Source organism: Anoplopoma fimbria, chromosome 13 (assembly GCF_027596085.1).
Source record: "Anoplopoma fimbria isolate UVic2021 breed Golden Eagle Sablefish chromosome 13, Afim_UVic_2022, whole genome shotgun sequence".
In the NCBI taxonomy this organism is placed as follows: Eukaryota; Metazoa; Chordata; class Actinopteri; order Perciformes; family Anoplopomatidae; genus Anoplopoma; species Anoplopoma fimbria.
Window position 1 is genome coordinate 18,552,277 of NC_072461.1, and position 19,942 is coordinate 18,572,218.

Sequence of the window (19,942 nt, forward strand, 5' to 3'; positions counted from 1 at the left end):
ACACATAATACATAATATCATATAAGAGGAATGTCTTCAATCAAAAAACACATAAAGAAGATAATTATAGAAATTATAGAAAGGCTGTAATGCCAAGATCAATATTTTTATTTTATAGGACAGGATTTTTAGGAGTTTGCAAAAGCTTTTAGTGCCACGATATAATGTAAATTGATTCTTTATTTGTTGATGGTTCCGATTCGTGGAAAAATGTCATGAAAAAAGTCATAGTATTGCATGTCAAAAAAATTGTCATTCATAGTTTAATATGTAGAAAAATGTCATGAAAAAATTCATATTATAATATGTCTAAAAAATGTCAAAAAAAGGCATAGTATGCATGTCAAGAAAATGTCAGGAAAAAAATTATAGAAAGGCTGTAATGCCAAGATCAATACTAGGACAGGATTTTTAGGAGTTTGCAAAGGTTTTCTTCTACAGTCTGTCCCTAGAAAAGGAAAGAAAAGAAAGGACAAAATATGTCACATTATAAAGAACGAGTATTATACGTTTAAAAATAAGTACAAATAAAATGAAATCGAATAGTGCATCGGAAAAATATTTCATAACATTACGTTTAATAATAATAATTCATCCTTCAAACCCTTGGGAGACAAGAAATCAGTGAAAACATTCTATGTGTTATCGCACACAAATTAGCATTTTGTGTACTTCAAGAAGTACTACCCTGAGCCTTCCTCTTAGCACTTATTGTATTCGTATTAGTTTGTTACACTTATTGTATTCGTATTAGTTTGTTGCACTTATTGTATTCGTATTAATTTGCTTCTGCACTATACTTTTGCTCTGGTTTATGCTTTTAGATGCTTGTTTAAGAAAGGAGATGCACTTATGACTTCTGGTGACTAGCAGTTCTCTTGAATACCTATGTTGAATACACTTCCTGTAAGTCGCTTTGGATAAAAGCGTCTGCTAAATGCCTGTAATGTAATCTAAATGTAATGTGTAATTCCAGCCTCTGGCCGCTAGATGTCGCTCATCACTGAACCTCGGCCAGAGCGTGCGCGCTCCCCGCTAAAGTACACATGCACATATCGCAGCGCGTTCACGAGAGCTGACCAAACTTCCAGGGCTGCTGCGGACAGCGGGGAAGTTTGGAGAGGAAAAGAAATCAGACTTCGTGGTGTTGAAAAGCCACCAACACATCACAACTCAGACAGGCCGAAGCCGGGCAGCCACTATGGACGACTTAGGTAAGTTGTGGAGTAGTTCTGCTGTTTTTCTACAGTCAGTGAGGAGCGGGCTGCAGGGTGGAGGAGTTAACATTACGACGATTTAATGTTGAAAAAAACTGTTTCTGGGTCAGCTTGCTCTGGAAATACTGTCTGTTTTCTGCTCAAATGTTAGATCACAGTATGGCTGAGTGATCTGACCAACTTTGATTTATTTAAGCATTGTAGTAACTTAGCGGTCGGGCATCCTGCACATTATCCTGCACATTTAAACAAACTACTTTCTTTCTTTTTAATTTCTTTTTTAACTCAATACATGCACCAGAGGGACATTTTGACACCGAGCTTCAACATTACCTCCTCTAACTTTTGCCCCCCAGGCTGATCATTCCAGCTTTGAAGTGGTGGAGTCAACAGGCCTCCACATTTAGACTGCTCGGTGCAGCACAATGTGAGCTATAGCCCGGCTTGGCTGGCTTATAATGTATCTCCTGTCTGATGGAGCAGACCTGACTGCTAGTAATACTCAATTACTGAGCTTACTTGATTGTCCTTTTACAAATGGAAAGCCTTGAAACAGGAGACAAAGATGTGATTAGGACAATTGGAAAAACTGGAAGTTGTGCTGTGTGTAAAATACTGCATGTGATTGGTGGGAGTCAATCCCACCTAAAAGAAGCCCAACATCTCATTTACTATGTCCACACTTTCTCCAGGAGGTGAAACAGTATTATGTAGCATTACTGTTGTTAGGATCCTGACTCTGTGCTGTTCTCCTGTTCATTTCTGCTACAGGGCTGGTTTTATATATTATATTGGAGGAGCTGGGCCGGTGTTTATGCGTGTACATGCAACACAGAGCAGAATAGAAGAGTTTGGCAAAAATAGTGTTAGAATAGATACATTTCATTGTATCTAATCTAACAGCAGTTGAAGTGTTCATGTTACATTACCTATTGCTGATATTATGTGTGTTTATTTTTATTTTATGGCATTGTCATTTACTGAGAGCTGTGAGTTGGGGGCTGTGAATAACTAACTAGTTTGAATTATTCATTAACATGATGAATTACAATTTTAAAAAAAGCCCTTTTTTAAAATTGTAAAACCCCAGAGTAACATTTTGTAATGGCTTGTTTTGCATACTCAAAGATGTTTAACTCACAGGGATGCAGTGTATTCTGGGAAAAGGATAAAAATCGCATCTCACATTTGAGAGACTGAAACTAGTTTCCTTTTTGACATTTTTCTTTAAACAATTGGTTAACAAAATTGTCACCTTTTTTAATTCTTTTGTAAATCGATTAATCAACTAACCTTTTAGTGCATTTTGTCACTATTGATGACAGTCAGTGACCTATACTGAATATGCGTAAGCTCCGTATATATTTTTTGTGCCTCATTGAGCAGTTACCTCTTTGGTTCATCGACCCTTGACCTTTGGCACTGAACCTCTGAACTTCTAATTCTGGTTGTTGTCGTTTTTACCAGCTGGTCAGTTTGCTATATTTACCTTGCTAATTAGAAATAAATCACTGCTGAAGCCTCTGTCAGGTATCTGTATCAACGCTCCCATTGTACTTGTCTCCTGAAGTAGAACGGTCGTAAAATGGATTTGTGAATTGTTTAAGTGGAGAGACAATGAGCCGCATTTTGAGTTTGGCCCGATATGAAAATACCTTCAGGGCACATTATATGCGCTAGCTCCCAAGGGCCACTGAAAGAGCTGATTGTTAGTTGAGAGGCAGCCTGCAGCCTCACTGAAGCAGTGCAAACAGCAGGCTGATGGAGGGGGCGAGGCTGCTGAGGAATGTCGAACATCACTCTGTGTCGGGGTCCAAGGCCAAATACTCTCTGGGTCATGACTCACCTCCTACCACTACTCCCAGCCCTGTGCACGCTGCAACCAGAGGGAGGGCTGTCGGTTTCAGTCGGCCCTTTAAATGGGCCCCGTCGTAATTACACTTATAGATTGCTAAAAACCTGCCTTACCATCACACAACCGTGAAGTTAAACATCCCACTCTTAGGATTTAAACTTTCTTTGTCCACATCATGTGGCTAACCCCTCCCACGTCCTCCCTAAATATGCAACACCAAACCACGTTGAATGTTTGTAAATCCTTTACTGTACTTCCAGTAAACCCCCTAGCTAACAAGCCCCAGTGGGTCCTTGTCTTGAGGCTCATTGATGACTGACGGGTTGACATGGAGCTGTTTGGAAACCTGATCGGACTCCATTCCATCCGTCTTCTTTCAGTCTGTGTATATTGATCTGCCCATGTTTCTTAACACTCGAGGAAGGGAATTCCCTCAGCATAGTGTGCTTCAAGTGTGCTTCTCTGAGTCACAGTTTTCCACAGGTTTTCTCTGATCAGTCTATTACAGTCAAGCCCAGGGGGCAGCCAGTGAGCCTTGCCTCACTGTTGTCACTGATGTGGCCCAGGGGAGGAAGAGTCCTCACCCAGATGTGGCCCTTAGACCACATATGACACACTGTCCTTTGGCTTGTCCTGCTCCTGGGTTTCATGTTTGTCTGGTATAAGGCTCCACTCACCTCTCTGTGAATTCCTCATGATAGTGTGAGATTCAGGCAGACTGACCTCACTGTACTGTGGAGGCTGTGCTCTATGTCTGCAGGTCAACAGCAAAGAAATTGGATTAGCATAGTCATGCATTATGGTGGAGGCGGATGACTAAAGTGGGAATAACCCTTTTAGCATGATTGAATTTCCTTTTGGTTGTAAATTCTCACTGTTCATGGATTACCAATGAATCAGATCCAGGGCTAGAATGTGACATGGCCAAGTGGCCAAGAACCCCAGACTCTGAGGGGGCCCCTAAAACCAGAGGTTCACTGTGTGTTAATTTGATCAATATAATGCACCATTAGGGCCCTGTCGTGCAGAGGGGCCCTGTGTCAAAATCATGTTGTAATTCCTTTAATATTTCAGCTGAAACTTATTATTATACTTATTTACTTCTTAAATAACTGTGTGTTAAATCAAATACCACAAAACTAATTTGGGACACCCAGGGTGAGTCTGGCCTTTAGCGAGTCGATCCTGCCCAGATAAATTCAACACAGTTTAGTTAGAATCGGTATATGATTATTTGATGCACTGTATGTTAAAACAAGCAGCTTTCATCATCATACAACATCGTCACACATGTGTTGTTAAAACTTAATATTTTGTCTCCTATACAGACGATAATGTAACCAGTAAAAGCCAGGCTTACTAACTTTGTAAATGTAACATGCAGAAAAAGTAATGTGTACTGTACTTAAGGGTCATGTACACTTTGACGACAAACTTGCCTTAATCTTTATTTACTTAACTTTACTAGAGTAAACAGATGGAGTGTATTAGCCTACCAATGTACAAACCTTGTTTAAACCCTGTAATCCCCTGAGAAGAAACGCCGGTACTATTTATTGTTTAGATGCCGACAGGCTTCAAAACAATGTGGTCTTCAGTGTGTCTATTTCACACTGAGGACCATGTGTATCTGTGTGAGTTGGCTATGTGGGCTGAAACAGACAGCAGCACCTGCTAAATATACCTTTTGTAAACACACAGCAGTCTTGTTAGATTTACTGTCGTAGTATAAGTTGATCACCTTGTAGAGGAAGGCCTTATTCTCCAGGCAGGAGTAAAAGTTGGCTGTTGTACAAGCAGTGTGGTCTTAAATGTTTACAGCATTTGCACAGCATACCAAAAGATCTTAGAAGGTCTTTAGTGCTCTCTGTGTCCTGGTGTGTCGGCAGCACAGAGTTAGTGATACCAGACCAGCTTTCATCACCCCATGAGAGCTGCAAGGTTAGTGCATACCGCCCCTTACCAGTGGGCTCGCATGCTCGGAAAGAGGGAAGCTCCTGGCTGTAAATCAGTCTTGTTGCCGAGCTCCACGCCCATCCTGTTCTGGGTCTGGGGAAGAGAGAGAGCTGCATGGCTGACCTCATCGCTTAGGCAACAGACCATGCCCCACATCCTGAGGAAACAGAGGGGAAAAACAATGAGCAGAGTCAATGCTGGAGGCCAGCACACTCTGGTAGAGTGGCCAGCTGTGGGCCCTCAGTGTGAGATCTGGCCAGAACAGCGTTTTTCCCTATTAAATGCCGTCGTACCACATTGTTGCTTCACTCGCGGCGACCTTCACTCTTTTCCTTGTCATGCTGTTTCCACGCCTCCCCTGATCCCTGGCCTTGTAACTTGGCTCAGAAAGCAGTGCTGATTATTTCCCTGACAGGTCTGGGTAATGTAGCAGGAATCTGAGTCCCTGCTGGGTTCTTCTTGCATTACTGGATCTGGGGACACCCGAGGGCATGTTCAAACACAGAGGAGCTTCTTGTTTGTGAGCAGGGGAAGAAAATCTCACTTCTGTTTTCCAAATACAAAAATTCTGGGGAATTCAGTTTCAATATTATTCCAATGAACGCCGCTTTTCTGACTAACAAAGTTATCTAATCAGCTTTAGTTTAAAAACATCGAGAATTCTACTCTCTACTGAGATTAAAAATCAGGAGAATAATCTGCAACTATTTGCACAACTGATTAATTGTTTTAGTAATTTTATAAAGCAAAAATGTCTAATATTCTCTGGTGCCAGCATCAAATGTGAATATTTGCTTGTTTTCTTAGTCTTCTATGATATTAAACTTAATATCTTTGGGTTTTTGTACTGTTCAACTCCAACTTCAGCTTCATGAAACTGTGTTGAGCATTTTCTACTACTTTTTGAAATGTTAAGCACCAAATGTAGCCAAGAAAATAATCATCAGATTGGTCAATAATTCATCCACTGATTAAATCCATCAGGATTTAGCTGAAGGCTGTTTAATGTTCTGCTCTTCTATAGAAAAGCTACTAGTTTGGAGCACAGCTTGGTGTTTTCAGTCAGTGTTTTAGAGACAAGAGAGACAAGATGGCCTTTATTTGAGGGTCTTCTTCAATCTTCCCAATTACTCTCTCTAATGGCAAATAAGCTTACTCAGTGTTACTGGCATACGGTCCTCAAACATGCATGGGTATGAATATGTCCTCAGTGACTGGGTGTCTGTCTTCAGACTTTCCCCTGTCATCTGATTTACTGGGCTGTGGGGAAGTACTTTTATTTTGGTCCAGCGTTCTCTCAAGGGGCGTGTCATCTTTCGGATATGGGGCTGCTTTGCAGGGTATTTTTGGGTATGTTTATTTTGAAGTAATCACCCTAAGATGCTTCTGTCTTTGGGATGGTATGCTATTACACATATTCATCCTTTGTCTGTATGAATCTGTGTTCTAGTGTAACGGGTGGCCATCTGTAAGCTGTAAGACATAACATATATTTGAATAATTCTCTCTCGGTTCATCATTTAATCTGTTTGCTGCTGATCCATATTCTCTCTTTCACTCACGTTCTCCCTGTTTGTCTGTTCGTGGTTTCTACTCAGCCTTCCCCTGCCTATCTCACTGGCATCTCCCCCTCCTCCCCCCCCCTCCCTGGCCCCCGTCTGTGTTATTTGATATAAATATCGTGTCGGGTTGGCCTGATGGGGTAGAGTTTCACTGTGGGGCTGTGGCCAGTTTTGCTCTTTTGCACCCTGGCTATAAACAGGTGAGCTGTGGACCCTGGTGGGCTATCACCGTTGCCCACATGTTAATAGAAAAGATTAGACAGCCCTGCCTAACCCCCCTCCCCCTCCCCCTCCCCGCTCCACTGTACCCATTCTCTGTGGGAAATGGGCAGTAAAAACATTGACATATCCCTTATCCTGGAATTCAAAGCATGCTGTAGTTAGTGGAGTGGGTCCTGTAATTGTCAACACATTATTTTCATTTTCTGGACTGACAGATGGTGTTTTGTATTCTAGCACATTCCTCACCGGCCCTGTACCTAAAATCCTGAGGTTCAGGAGGAATGTTTGCTCTGCTTGAGGAGATTGTATCACAAAGCATCTTTTTCTTCCCAGATAAGACAGGTCGCATGTTAAATGATGCTTCACTAGGATCAGGGCAACCGTATGAACCCTTCCCAAAGCCACCTTCCCCGTGTCCCCGCCTGATTGCTTTTTTTCTAAGAAGCGGACAGAGGAATGTGTGGAATTCCCCATGCACCTTCGCTCCCATCTGATAAACACTGCAGGACTGTGGCGGGGCCTTGGGGTGGGTTGATGGCGGGGGGTTATGTGCACAGGCAGGACTCTACATGCACCCACTGCCACAAGAATGTGTACAGTATCCACATAACTAGAGAGTTGTTTGTTGGATGTAATGAAGATTAGTTACCACAGTGTGACCACAGACGGTCCCCTGAGAGAGAGAGAGCCACTGTTATATTGTTGACTGACGTTTGATGAATTCAATCTTGTGTTGTTAGTACCAGTCATCTCCTTTTTGGTGACAGCTTTATTCCTCCAGACCTTGCACAATGGGCTATTGAGTCAGGATGCTGTTAGAGCAGAATTGGACTTTGTCCATTGTGGCTCATACCCCCTGTCTGAAATGGAAAAGATTAGCCAGTTACTTGGCTTACAGTGCACGTTTGCATTCTTAATGCGACTAACTCTTCATGGACCAAACTTGTCTGAGACTGACGAAGGCTTGTTGTCCATCCTCATCCCAAACTCAATGCTGCCCTCAACAGGGGAAATGAGGGAAGCAAGGCAATTTCCGTAGCATCTTCAATCTTTATCCTTTTATGACCTGCATTAAATGATATCAAAGAGATGCACTTAATGGAGTGGTGTGTGTTTATGGCAGGCTGCTTACTTGAAGGCTACAAATGGATATGAACTGTGAATTATGGATTTATAAAATTATACTTTTCTGATGCTAAATTTAAACAGGCCTGACTGTGTTACATGTCATTCCTAATGGCCTGTTTTAATCTTTCTTTATCCTGATATAGAAATAGCAGAATCATATGTGGTGCGTCTCCCACTATGATTATAGTGCCATCCATATCCGTGCTGCAACTATTAATGCTTTGTATTATCGTTTAATCTGCTATTCATTTTCATTTCATTTTAATGTTTGAAAAAAAAAAGAGAAAAATCACAAAGTTTCACAAATTACCAAAGTCTAGTGTTACACCTCAAACCAAGTGTTTTGTACCAGTATTCTAAATATAAAGACATTCAGTTTAATATCACACACAACAAAGAAAAGCAGCAAATCCAATAGGTTGAATTACAGAATGTTTGGCATTTTTGCTTGAAACATTACTTAACAATTATTATAAAAGTTGCAGATACATTTTCTGTTCAGCAACTGATCTATTAATTGACTAATAGTTTCAGCTCTGATACATTTCCTGTTTAAATCCCCTTTATGTACCACAACTCCCAATCAGCATTCAAGTCAGCGAGGCTGAGAATGAAGGACTGAAGCATCACATAGATAACTTTATCACTGGGGCTATTTCTACAAACAAAAAACGCCAACTAACAATAGAGGTATTGGAACATACTGCAGCTGTTATTTCCCCAACGAGGGATGAATAGAGGAACTAGACACCGAAGATTAAACAATGAATCTAACTGGGATGTTTCCCCCTGTGGAGATCTACTCTGGAGTTTGTAGGCCTGGGCCTGAGTCACAGATGTGTAGTATCAGCAGGTGGGAGGGGGATATAATGAGTGCACAGACACTTTTATAGTCTAAGTCTCATCTTGGCTCAGTCTACAAGTGTTATAGAAGGTTCCAGGCAGTACGGCTGTCCTATTCGTCAACGCCAGAACGAACTTTCTAGGAATACATTTCCATAATTAGTCTTTCTTGAGGCTTTTGGTATTTTTTGACAGCTTGTAAGATCTTCTGAGCTACAGGAGAAATGTAAATGTAAATCCTACACTGTATTTTATATGACTCACCTTTAGCCCAAAGCCAGCTGTGGTATTTTTCTATGTGGAGGCTTTGTTTTATGAGTGACAAAGTCAACTTCAGTAAGAACTTGTTCAGCATTTCAGCACCAGGTGCAGATTATTTTGAGCTGGTCATGATATTTAAGCACATTTGCACAGCCATGGGCTACACACTGAGCTTACAGCTTTAAATAGGCTTGTGCTCCCATGTGGTTTATGTCAAACTTCATGACTTAAACATTCAGCTTCCGGGCTGGAGCTCCTTTTGGTCTGAAGGCTGGTTGCAGGCTATAGTGGCAGTTTGACGTCAAAGAGTTTATCACAGTTTTTTGTAAATTTATTGCAGCTCATCTGAGTTGAACATTCAAACTTAAAGTCACATGCTTTTGGATGCAATTTAACATAAAAGACATAAGCCTGACATGTAAAGTTACGATCCTAGAGACCATATTAATTTGTAAATGCAGATTTGAGGGTGAGAATGCTCTTATTAGAGACATTTTTAGTGTTTGGTATTAAGATAAAGGCGCACTAAAAGGATCCCATTATTGAAAGGCTACCGACACCCAACTTTGGCTCTCAAACCACTCCCCCCAAAAGACTGGCAGCACGTTATCCCTCCTTGTTGCTCACACTATCTTTGTCTGTACTGCCGTCTGCTTCACACAATAACACACACAAACACACAAATGCACACGAACACGCATATAATACTGCCCGGAAGATATTACAGATACAGCAGGTGGAAACAATAATGTGAGTATTGGTACTGGCTTTTTCATTATATGTATTCATGGATTATAGGCACTGCTTTATTGTTTCGTTATAAGATTGCATTGTGATGGCTTTGTTGTTAGATATTGTAATGTTGACCAGACAAAGGACAGATTTATATAGTCTATTCCAAGCCTGAGGGAGCGGGGACTTGATTTTCCAGATATTCTGTGTATATGTTTTTCATGGCCACTTGATTGCAGATGGTATGAAGGCAGTGTCTGCACTTTTCACAGGGCAATAAGGCAGCCTTATGAGTATTCGGTGGTGTGCAGTTAGACTTGACCCAGGTCTCCCTGTTCTACTCAGCTTTTACTTTTAACAAATATATTCACTTTTCTGCTGACATAAATTAGGATTAAAGTAACCTTGTGTGAAATAATTGTGAAGTATTTGGAGAAGTAGGATGATGCAGTTAACAGAAAAATGCCTCCAAGGGAAGTTATGTTTTTTTTTTTTTTTTTTTTTTTCTAAACATCAAGAATTATATTTAATTTATTTTCAGACTCCTATCGCTTTTTCAAATAACTTCTAATCAGGACAGCAAATCTAAGTTTGTATAAATTAACAGATAAAAAATTTAGAAAAACACTTTTTATGTGTACACATAAGAGAGTGTTTTAGAAGCCTGGTTTGCCATCAGACCTTGTGTTAGTTGGACAGTTTTTGACCCTGCTTCTCTGGTGTTTGAGTTTAAAGGTGCAGTAATTCCTTGACACAGACCTCTGTATTGTAACAGTATGCAGCCGATGATAGCGTCTATTCTGGACAGGCTGAGAATGGATGGATTGTGTGATGTAAGGGTCTATTTTGCTCCTGCGTTCCTGCGAACACTCAGCAGGGTAACACTGTACCCCCTCAACCCTGGACTGGATTCAGAAACACTTTCTGTTTGTCTGCTTCTTTGTTCTCATCGGTCTGTCCTGTTAAATTCACACTGATTCTCATAAAACCGAGACCAATCAAAGACATGCATAACTTACAGAGGTATAACATACGGTAATGACAGATCAAGCTCATAGACAGGTAGCTCTCATTGTCAGCAGGGTTGTATTTATAGTGTGGACCGACGGAATAACGATGTTGGGGATTTCAGAAGGATATTTTATGAAGGCCTAATGGGTTTAGGTATGAAGTTGGGCTCGGTGATGTACTGTGCCATGCTGTGATGGTGACGGGGCTTAACCTTTCTGTTGAAAGGTCTGCGCTGAGGAAAAAGCTTTTTTTGGTGACGAGTTGGAATGAGAGACTGACTCAGATACGCTGCCATTGTCTGTTTACAGCCTGACACCACAGTCGGTAGTCGCCTCAGAGCACCCAACAACCCAGTAGAGAATTCATTGGTCTCCAGCGCAACCATGTTTGGGGATCGAAATATTTTGCAAAAACAGCTCAGGAATTTGTCTCTGATGTATTTGCTCCAGTGAGGCATTACTAAGTCTGAGGTTGATTGTTGTTTAAATGAGAGTAACAAATATAAAGATTGTATTTATTTATTTTAACAGCACCACTTTAATTCGGAACTAATGTGTTATTTTTTTTTCTAGTAGCTACAAAAATGCTATAAACTTTAACCATCAATTCTTTCAGACGCGTTGCTGGCGGACCTGGAGTCTACTACGTCCCACATCTCAAAGCGACCTGTGTTCTTGCCTGAAGAGACCCCCTACTCCATCCCCACTGGAGGACACTCCTACCAGGATGTGTCAGTCCCACCTCCAGTCCCTCCTCCACCCTCAGCCGAGGCTCTGAACGGGTCCCTGATAGATCAGCCGGACTCCCACCACTCCTCTCAGCAGGTATGTCTCTGTAGTGTGACCACGCATAACTCATGAACTAATGTATCCCATTAAGCTATTCAGCAAACAGATTTGTGTGCAAACATTTGATTTGGTATTGAAGATGTAGAAAAAAGACTGATCAAGTATCATGGATGTTTGTGTGCTTGTGAAGAAATATGTGAGGGGAAATCAGTCTTACACAGTTAACTGGGTACAGATGAATGCCAACTGGAAAGCCTCATAGAAATTCTGCTCAGGTTTTCTCTGTATGACTCACTTCTGTGTCCTCTGCAGTCGTTAGGTTCAGGCCAGAAGAGCTCATGGTCCAGGGACAGTAGCAGCTCTCCATTGTCTCACATTGAAGAGGACCACGTCTACAGGTATCCTGTCACACGCTTGAAATGTTGTGTGTATGATCGTCATTTTATTTAACCTGTAGTTGCTATTAACAGTTGTCTCTGTCTGTCTCCTCTTCAGTTTTCCAAACAAACAGAAGTCAGCAGACTCGTCAGCAGCAGCCATGACCTCTGCCATGGGCAGTAACCTCTCAGAGCTCGACAGACTGCTGCTGGAACTCAACGCAGTGCAACAGAGCTCCCCTTCATTTCCCACTACAGGTACCTGCAAAGCCCTCAGCTTTATCAGTTCTGTTTGTAACGAGCAGAATTAGTTATATTGTTGTGTGTCCACAGAGGAGGCAGCTCCACCTTTACCTTCCTGCAGCATCACCCACTACGAGAACGGCAACGCCCCCGACATCATGGTGAGCCCTCCCCCTCATGAGAAACCCAAGAGGAACGGAACGAGGCTGGATGAGGCCCGACCCACCGTGGAGAGTCTGCTGGACGAGCTGGAGGGTTCAGTGCCGTCACCCAGGTACTTTATATCTGTGTCCAGCTGCCACATTTGATGCAGGGTGAAAAGTACTAAATCAGCAGATATCTTGAGTTGAGGTAGCTTCCAATAGCCAACATTTTTCTATTTTCCTTCAGCTGAGAATGAACTACTACTCTATCTATCAGAGCTACGCTAAACGGGCAGTATCTGCACCTGTGTTTGCATTATTCTATGATTCATTTGTCAAAAGATTATTTCATAGACAACGCTAGTTAGTTTTGCTTTGTCTATATGATGTTCTAGGATTCGAAACAAAGAATGATACTGCCAGCAGTCAGCTAGCCTGTTAGCTTTTGTCTTTTTTAAATTTGAATAGAGAATGTGAGGTTTTATTTGATTTCTTATATTGAATTATGTGGGAACTTAGACAGTAAATATTTTGAGTTCTGCTGTTTAGTTAGGCTTCAATGTTTGCATCTAATTACAAATCATATTATAATTTGTGTTTTCCAGCTCCTCTGCTCACCACAGCGATTTGGACACACCCTCTCAGCAGCAAGCCAGGATTTCAGCTTCCTGTGCCACAAGAGAGCTAGACGAGCTGATGGCCTCTCTGTCTGACTTCAAGGTACAGAGCAGCATGCGTGACTACTGGGAAAACCTCACTTTATCAACAAAAACACATTTCTGTTGACTTCTCTGTCCTCTTCCTCTTATCTTGCTTCTTCTTTTCTGTCCTTCAGCCCAGTTCTTTGGGCTGTCTGCTGGACCCAGCAGGAGCGTCTTCCAGCTCTCCTCATCCTCCAGCCTCTTCCTCCGTCACCCCTGTGGCTTCTCCTTTCCTTAGTCTGTCCCATACGTCTGCCTGTGCCTCTCCTCTTTTCCCTTTGCCTGCTGGTCTAGAGCTGCACATAGACGAGGATGGACGAGACAGTCGCTTCTCAATGCCCCACGCGAATCATCTCTGTCCTCACAGTCCTGTATCCTCACTTTCTGCAGCCAGTGACCTAGACCTGGACTCATTCATAGATGTCTCTGCCACCATGCTGTCATCCCAAACCAAGTCTCTGCTTGTCCTCTCTCAAGCCGCTTCCCCTAACTCCAACTATATGAGAAATAGCCCGAGTCCTTCCAATACCACCACCACCCCCTCACTAACCTCAGTAAACACTGTCCTGGACCACAAGTCCTCCAAGTCCTCTAGTCCATCTGTCGAGCGGGTCTCACCCTCAAATACTGTTGGTAATTTCCCTCCTGAGACTCTGAGCGGGGGATCTGCTTCTTTTCATGACCTTGTTTTGAATTTCTCTACTCCACCTTCTTTTAAAAACCTCTCCCCACCTGTCTCAGCAAAGGCTCCTTCACCCATCCCTGTGGCTGTCTCTATATCTCCTAATTTTGCACATGTTTCCTCAAAAACACCCTCGCCATCTCCAGTCTCTCCATTGGTGGTCCCCTCTCCTCTGGCCTTCACAAGCGACAGCAGACATCTGTTGGAGTCGGCACCCGCAGCCCAGAGATTCAGCCCCTACACTGTACAGCAACCCCCCATGGTGGAGCCCTCCTTGGACGAGGCACTGGACAAGCTGCTAGCAATGAGTTTTGCACAGAATCACTCAGCAGCACATGGGGAGGAACAACAGCTGAAGATGGAGTCACATTGTTTAGGAATGCAGGAGATGCACGAGGAGCTTATCCTGCCTATGGACAGAAACAGTGTGCAGCCTGACACTTACACCAGCACCACCAACACCATCACAGACGGCTCAGTGGACGGAGGGACTGATGGGAATGGAGATCTGGACTGGGCTGATGAGGACCTGTCAATGTCTTTCCATGATGGACTGGATGGCACCATGACGCCTTACACCGAGAGGCCGTACACAGATGGCAGCATGACCCCGCTGACAGAGGCCAGCTGGATGGATGAGTCTATGACCCCGTCTTCATGCCCCGGGACCCCTGACGTTGCCCTGGACCTGCCCCTGCTGCAGACTCCCAGTATAGACCGAGTCTCTGCTTCCGGACATGTATGCATCTCCACTCTTGCCTGACACAACATGGGCTTGTTTTGATCACGTTGTTTTGCTCTTGCTCAAAGTTTTTGAGTTTTTCCTCAAATTTCTTCAAAAAAATTTAACATTATAGCACAAATTTAAACAAGATACCAAATATATATCTACTAGTTTAATAATATAATGTATAATTTTCACATCTTGTCATTTTAACACAGAAAAAACAGGTTTTGGTAACTAATAATTTAATATTATCTCTTAGTTCTTGTTTAGCACAATCAAGTAGGGCTGAAACAATAGGTCAAATCATTGATGAACAGTAAGAAAACTTCTGCCAGTACCAGTTCTGTGTTTTATATTACCAGTTCTGTGTTTTATATTATTTTAAGTTGAATATCTATGGGATGTAGACTATTGGTCACATAAAACACAGCCAGGTTTTAGTATTTACTTTTTTGTATTTTGCAACAATCTGACAATCACAGAACTATAGCCCTACTGTCAATCCTCATACTGTGTGACAAGGGGCTCCAATTTTACTGTCAAGTCCAGTTTAGAAACTAGATAGAAACAATCTGCAGAAATAAAGACAGAAGCTAGTGGAATAGAAGCTAGCTTAAAGCGGGAGATGCTCCTTTCAATCAAGAGATTTTGCTTTGATGCTGCACTTATAAATAACTCACTGATTTGCAGTACCAGTGATGAGCATGGCACATTTCATCCTCCTAATGCCACCTGCATTGTGAACTTGGAGTGGTTGTTGAGAGACTGGGAAGGCTACGAGCTTTTGAGTTTTGAAGGCACCTGATGGAAGCATGAAGTGAATGAAGTGTGACTCTAAACCCACTGACCACAGCACCATGGATATTATTACTTTTTTTTTTTTTTAAATCAGCGTTTGTGTGACTCACCTGCTGCCTCAGAGTTCTGCTGTAACTGCTTCAGCTGGGCTTTGTTTGGTGTGGACGTATGATAAGATGCTCACCATTCCCCCTTATATTCCCGCCTTATCGCTGATTAGCTAAAATCAGTGATAAGGCGCACTAAGGAGACTCCCAACGTGCACCCAATGTTCCGAGACGGTCTCCTGCGCAGGAAGATGGGACCCATCATTGTAAACAAGAACACTTCTCAGGACCGCCTCATAGAGGAGCTTCAGGGCAAGTTTGGGATCGGCCGCTCAGAGCGCCGGCGTAAACAGTCTGACGATTGGCTGACCGAGGGTGTCATCGTCACGACCAAACCCCAGCGTTTCCGTCCCGATGATGCTGGCAGTGAGGTCGACAAGGTTGGCTTCAGTGTGCTCAACAGTTTTCCCAAATATTTCTATTCCTAATTAATTCACCTTTACTTTTCTACACCCTTTTCTCTCTATGTTCCTTCCCTTCTCTCTGTGTTTCTCTCCTCTTTGTTCAGATCATAATTCCCCCAGAGTCGCCTGTCCCCGTGAGGAAGGTGCTCCCGCCTCTCTCTCCCCCCGCACTTCGTCGCCCTCCTGTTATAGAGGAACTTAAGCGACTGCTCCCAGTAAAGCAGCCCCCTATCCCCATACCTCCACCCCTCCCTCCACCTCCCGCTCCCCCTCCACCTCCACCTCCACCTCCATCTCCCCCTCCACAACCTCGCCGCATCCAGGAGCCAGTTCCCCCTGCACCTCGACATATTATAAAAGCCACACCACCCCCGGCTCCAATTCAGGAACCTCCTGCCCCCCAACCAGAGCCCCCTCCTCCTGTCCTTCAGACCCCAAACCACCCTCCACCAGTGGAGCCAGTGACACCAATACCACCCAAAGTGCTGGTGTCAGTAGGCTGCCAAACAGAGTATGACCCAATCTTCCCTCCAATGCAGGCATGAACCCCTGTCTCTTATCCCTTCTTGTTTTTCACATCTTTACTTTTCTTAGTTTATGTTACGTAGCTTACGTTCATTTTGTTAAATGTCTGTGTGTATCAGGCACATCTTTAACACATAACTATGATGATAATTTAATAATTTCAGATCATGGCCCAAGGGAAGGGCGGCGTTCCTGGTGGGGCTCCCACACAGGTCAACAAGCTGGACAACATGCTTGGTAGCCTTCAGTCTGACCTCAACAAACTGGGTGTTCAGACGGTCGCTAAAGGAGTTTGTGGAGCCTGTTGTAAGCCAATTGTGGGACAGGTGAGATGCATTTTTTTAAAGATAATATGTCTGTAATATAAATAAAGTATAATTCTGATCACTTCTAGGATTTGCACTCTTAATGTACAATCTTTTCTGTTTATCTAGGTGGTGACTGCTATGGGCCGCACGTGGCACCCTGAACACTTTGTGTGCACGCACTGTCAAGAGGAGATAGGCTCCAGGAACTTCTTTGAGCGAGAGGGACAACCGTACTGCGAGACAGATTACCACAACTTGTTCTCCCCACGGTGCTACTACTGCAACGGCCCCATACTGGATGTAAGTCACTGCTGTTTACATATGGCATCATGTCTGTCGTTGACTACAGTCTGCCTAAAACATGTGTTGTCTTGTCTTTTCAGAAAGTTGTGACGGCGCTGGATAGGACTTGGCATCCTGAACACTTCTTCTGCGCTCAGTGTGGATCTTTCTTTGGCCCAGAGGGTAATGTGATTTGTTGTATTGAATTATTGCTTGGCTTTTATATCTACAATCCAGTCATAATAGAACAAACAATAGTTTCTGTTTGCATTCCAGTTGTAATTGATTGAAATGTGTTTATTTCTATGAAGGCTTTCATGAAAAGGATGGAAAAGCCTTTTGCAGGAAGGATTACTTTGACATGTTTGCACCAAAATGTGGTGGCTGCGCCAGAGCCATCTTGGAGAACTACATCTCAGCGCTGAACAGCCTCTGGCATCCTGAGTGTTTTGTCTGCAGGGTCTGTATCTTGTCATTTCTAGCATTCTAGTCTTATTTTATGTGCCTGAGTTAAGCTAAATATTGTTAAATGTATAATTGGCTCCAGAATATCAGCATCTTCCTCTTTTGTTTACAGGAGTGCTTCACCCCGTTTGTGAATGGAAGTTTCTTTGAGCACGATGGCCAGCCATACTGTGAAGTGCACTACCACGAGCACCGTGGCTCCCTCTGCTCTGGCTGTCAGAAGCCCATCACGGGGCGCTGTATCACAGCCATGTCCAAGAAGTTCCACCCGGAGCACTTTGTCTGTGCCTTCTGCCTGAAACAACTCAACAAAGGCACCTTTAAAGAACAAAACGACAAACCCTACTGCCATGGCTGCTTCGTCAAGCTGTTCAGTTAGGGAGTTAGCGAGAGCAGCTATGGATCAGGGCTTAGATCAGTGTCTAAAGCATCTTTAGCATAGGTAGGGTGGGGATTGGATTTATTGTGTTTGTATCAAAGAAGGCTGTCTGTATTCTGATGGTGACCTTGGAAGTGTGTATGGATTAAGTATGTGCATGTGGTTGAAGCAGCATACAGTTTCTGCTAAAATACTTTTAACTTGTCCTTCAGAAACTTGGAAAAATGTCCCTATTTTCAGACTGCCAGCTTTGCATTTTGCATTAAGGCACAGTAGGATTTGAGTGGGTCAGTGGCCAAAGTGTGATGCAGATATACTCAAAAGGTGACATTACAAGGGTTTTATTCAAACCAACACTGATGTATACAAGACTAAGGTTTTTTGGGGGTATTTTCAACAGGCAAAGAGCTGTAATTTTCTGTGTTTTCAAATATTTTTAGTTTTTATCGTGTTAGATGGTGGTGAAATCTTACTGAACACTGTAGAAATTCAAGAAAAACTAGGCATGTTTGACATTTTTGCTCACTGGTTGAGCATGTCATTTTAGAAACCATAAAAAACGAAACATAGAAAATCAGAAACATATAGCAGATGACCTGTTGTTTTTTACAATTACAATGTAAACTGTTTTTGCAACTGAGGAGGGTAGAAAGCTTATTCCCCACATGAGATAAAGTTGAAAGAGCAGATGGATAAATCCATAATATCACTGTAGCATTGACTGGAAATGGACTGCCTCAGCTATTTTGTATGTGTGAAAAATCAAACAACACAACCACACCTATTGTTTAGCCAAAGGCAAACTATGCATGGATGAATATTTTCACAGTGATTGTCAATGCAGAAGTTCAGTATGTAGTCATCCACCAGTAGCTGCGGTGTTCCCTCTCAATCACAGACGTTTGAACAAACTCTGCGTATTTGTGCTGCCAAATCATTCCTTGTATTTTCACAGAAGAAATAGAGAAAACAATCTGGAAATCAGATTTTTTTTTACAGTTGTCTCTTACAGTGAAGTGGAATCACACAAAGATATTGGGAGTATATTATGCATCTCTTAAACTACCATTACTGTTTCTAGGTACATCCTGACAAGTTTTTGTAAATATCAAATGCAGCTACAATGTAAGCAAAACGCTGGCATGCTCAGCATGTATATGTGTTTAATAACCACTCATTTAAAGAAGGAGAGGGCTGGTGAGGAGGCATAGCAAAGATATTTTGATATTTTTGGTATCATTACTGTATTGAGAAGCTGATGAATGTTCACTATTTTGAAATAATTTGCCTGTGATATTCCAATGACTCTGCAACTGTGGATTAACAACTTTGTATTTCTGATGTAAAAGGCTGTCTGTGCCATTGTATCAGTACCATGTCTAATAACACTGGCAAATTCAGCAAAATACTGGTAACTGGTAACAGGTCAATAGTCCGCAGTTATGTTTTCATGTATGAGTCCACTGAGAAATAATGGCTGTAAAAGTGAGAACCTGGTGGTCGGTTGATGACTCGTTTCCCCTCAGCATCTAAGTAGCATCTACTGTACGACCACCAGGCTGGGTCTCCACATGGGATCATGACATGCAGCAGATATATCGGGCCTTTCGTCTTTTTCAGGGAATTCTAGAGCCTTAAATCTTTTCTCACTCTATTTAAGAGATCATGTAACAGTTGTCTTTTCAAATCAATTGAGTAGAGTGTTATTTAACCAAAGCCATACCTTTTTAGAGTTGTGTCTGTGTCTTTTTTTTTTCCCTTTTCACTCTGAATGTCAGTAGTAATGAATAGTGCGATTCCTTGCATCTTGTCTGATTAAGCAAATAAATTCAGTTTTGTTATTAAAAAGTATACAAAGGTTTCATTTGTGTGTTACTTTTTCACTTGGTGTGTCAATTTTTAAGCTTCAAGTACAAGAAACACCATGGAACACAAACAGTCCAACTGTACAATACCTCCTTCCTCCTCAAATATTAAAATAAAAGGACTACAGAGGTTTTTATGAGTGCTTGAGCAATAAAGACACTTAGAAAACCACTGCAACATTAAAAACAAAACAAAAAACTTAATTAAGATAGTAAACTAGATGTTTTGATTGAAAAACAACAGATTTCATAAAACTGTTTAACTGCAGTACACGCATCCTACCAGGTGGTGGGGCTAACGCAACGCTATCGTCGGCCAACCGCCACAAAATGTGAAACAGAAGAAGAAGAAACGAGCGCT

General features: G+C 42.4%; 1 protein-coding gene across 1 annotated transcript; it reads left to right on the forward strand.

Moving 5' to 3' along the window:
- The first annotated feature begins 1,071 nt into the window (after window positions 1–1,071).
- On the forward strand, window positions 1,072–19,567 carry LOC129100833 (paxillin-like). Its single transcript, XM_054610348.1, has 11 exons — window positions 1,072–1,214; window positions 11,403–11,611; window positions 11,888–11,973; window positions 12,071–12,210; window positions 12,286–12,469; window positions 12,944–13,058; window positions 16,447–16,608; window positions 16,717–16,890; window positions 16,974–17,055; window positions 17,184–17,332; window positions 17,450–19,567. The coding sequence occupies exons 1-11, from the start codon at window positions 1,202–1,204 to the stop codon at window positions 17,714–17,716; spliced, it is 1,581 nt and encodes a 526-aa protein (XP_054466323.1). The 5' UTR covers window positions 1,072–1,201; the 3' UTR covers window positions 17,717–19,567.
- Window positions 19,568–19,942: the final 375 nt, after the last annotated feature.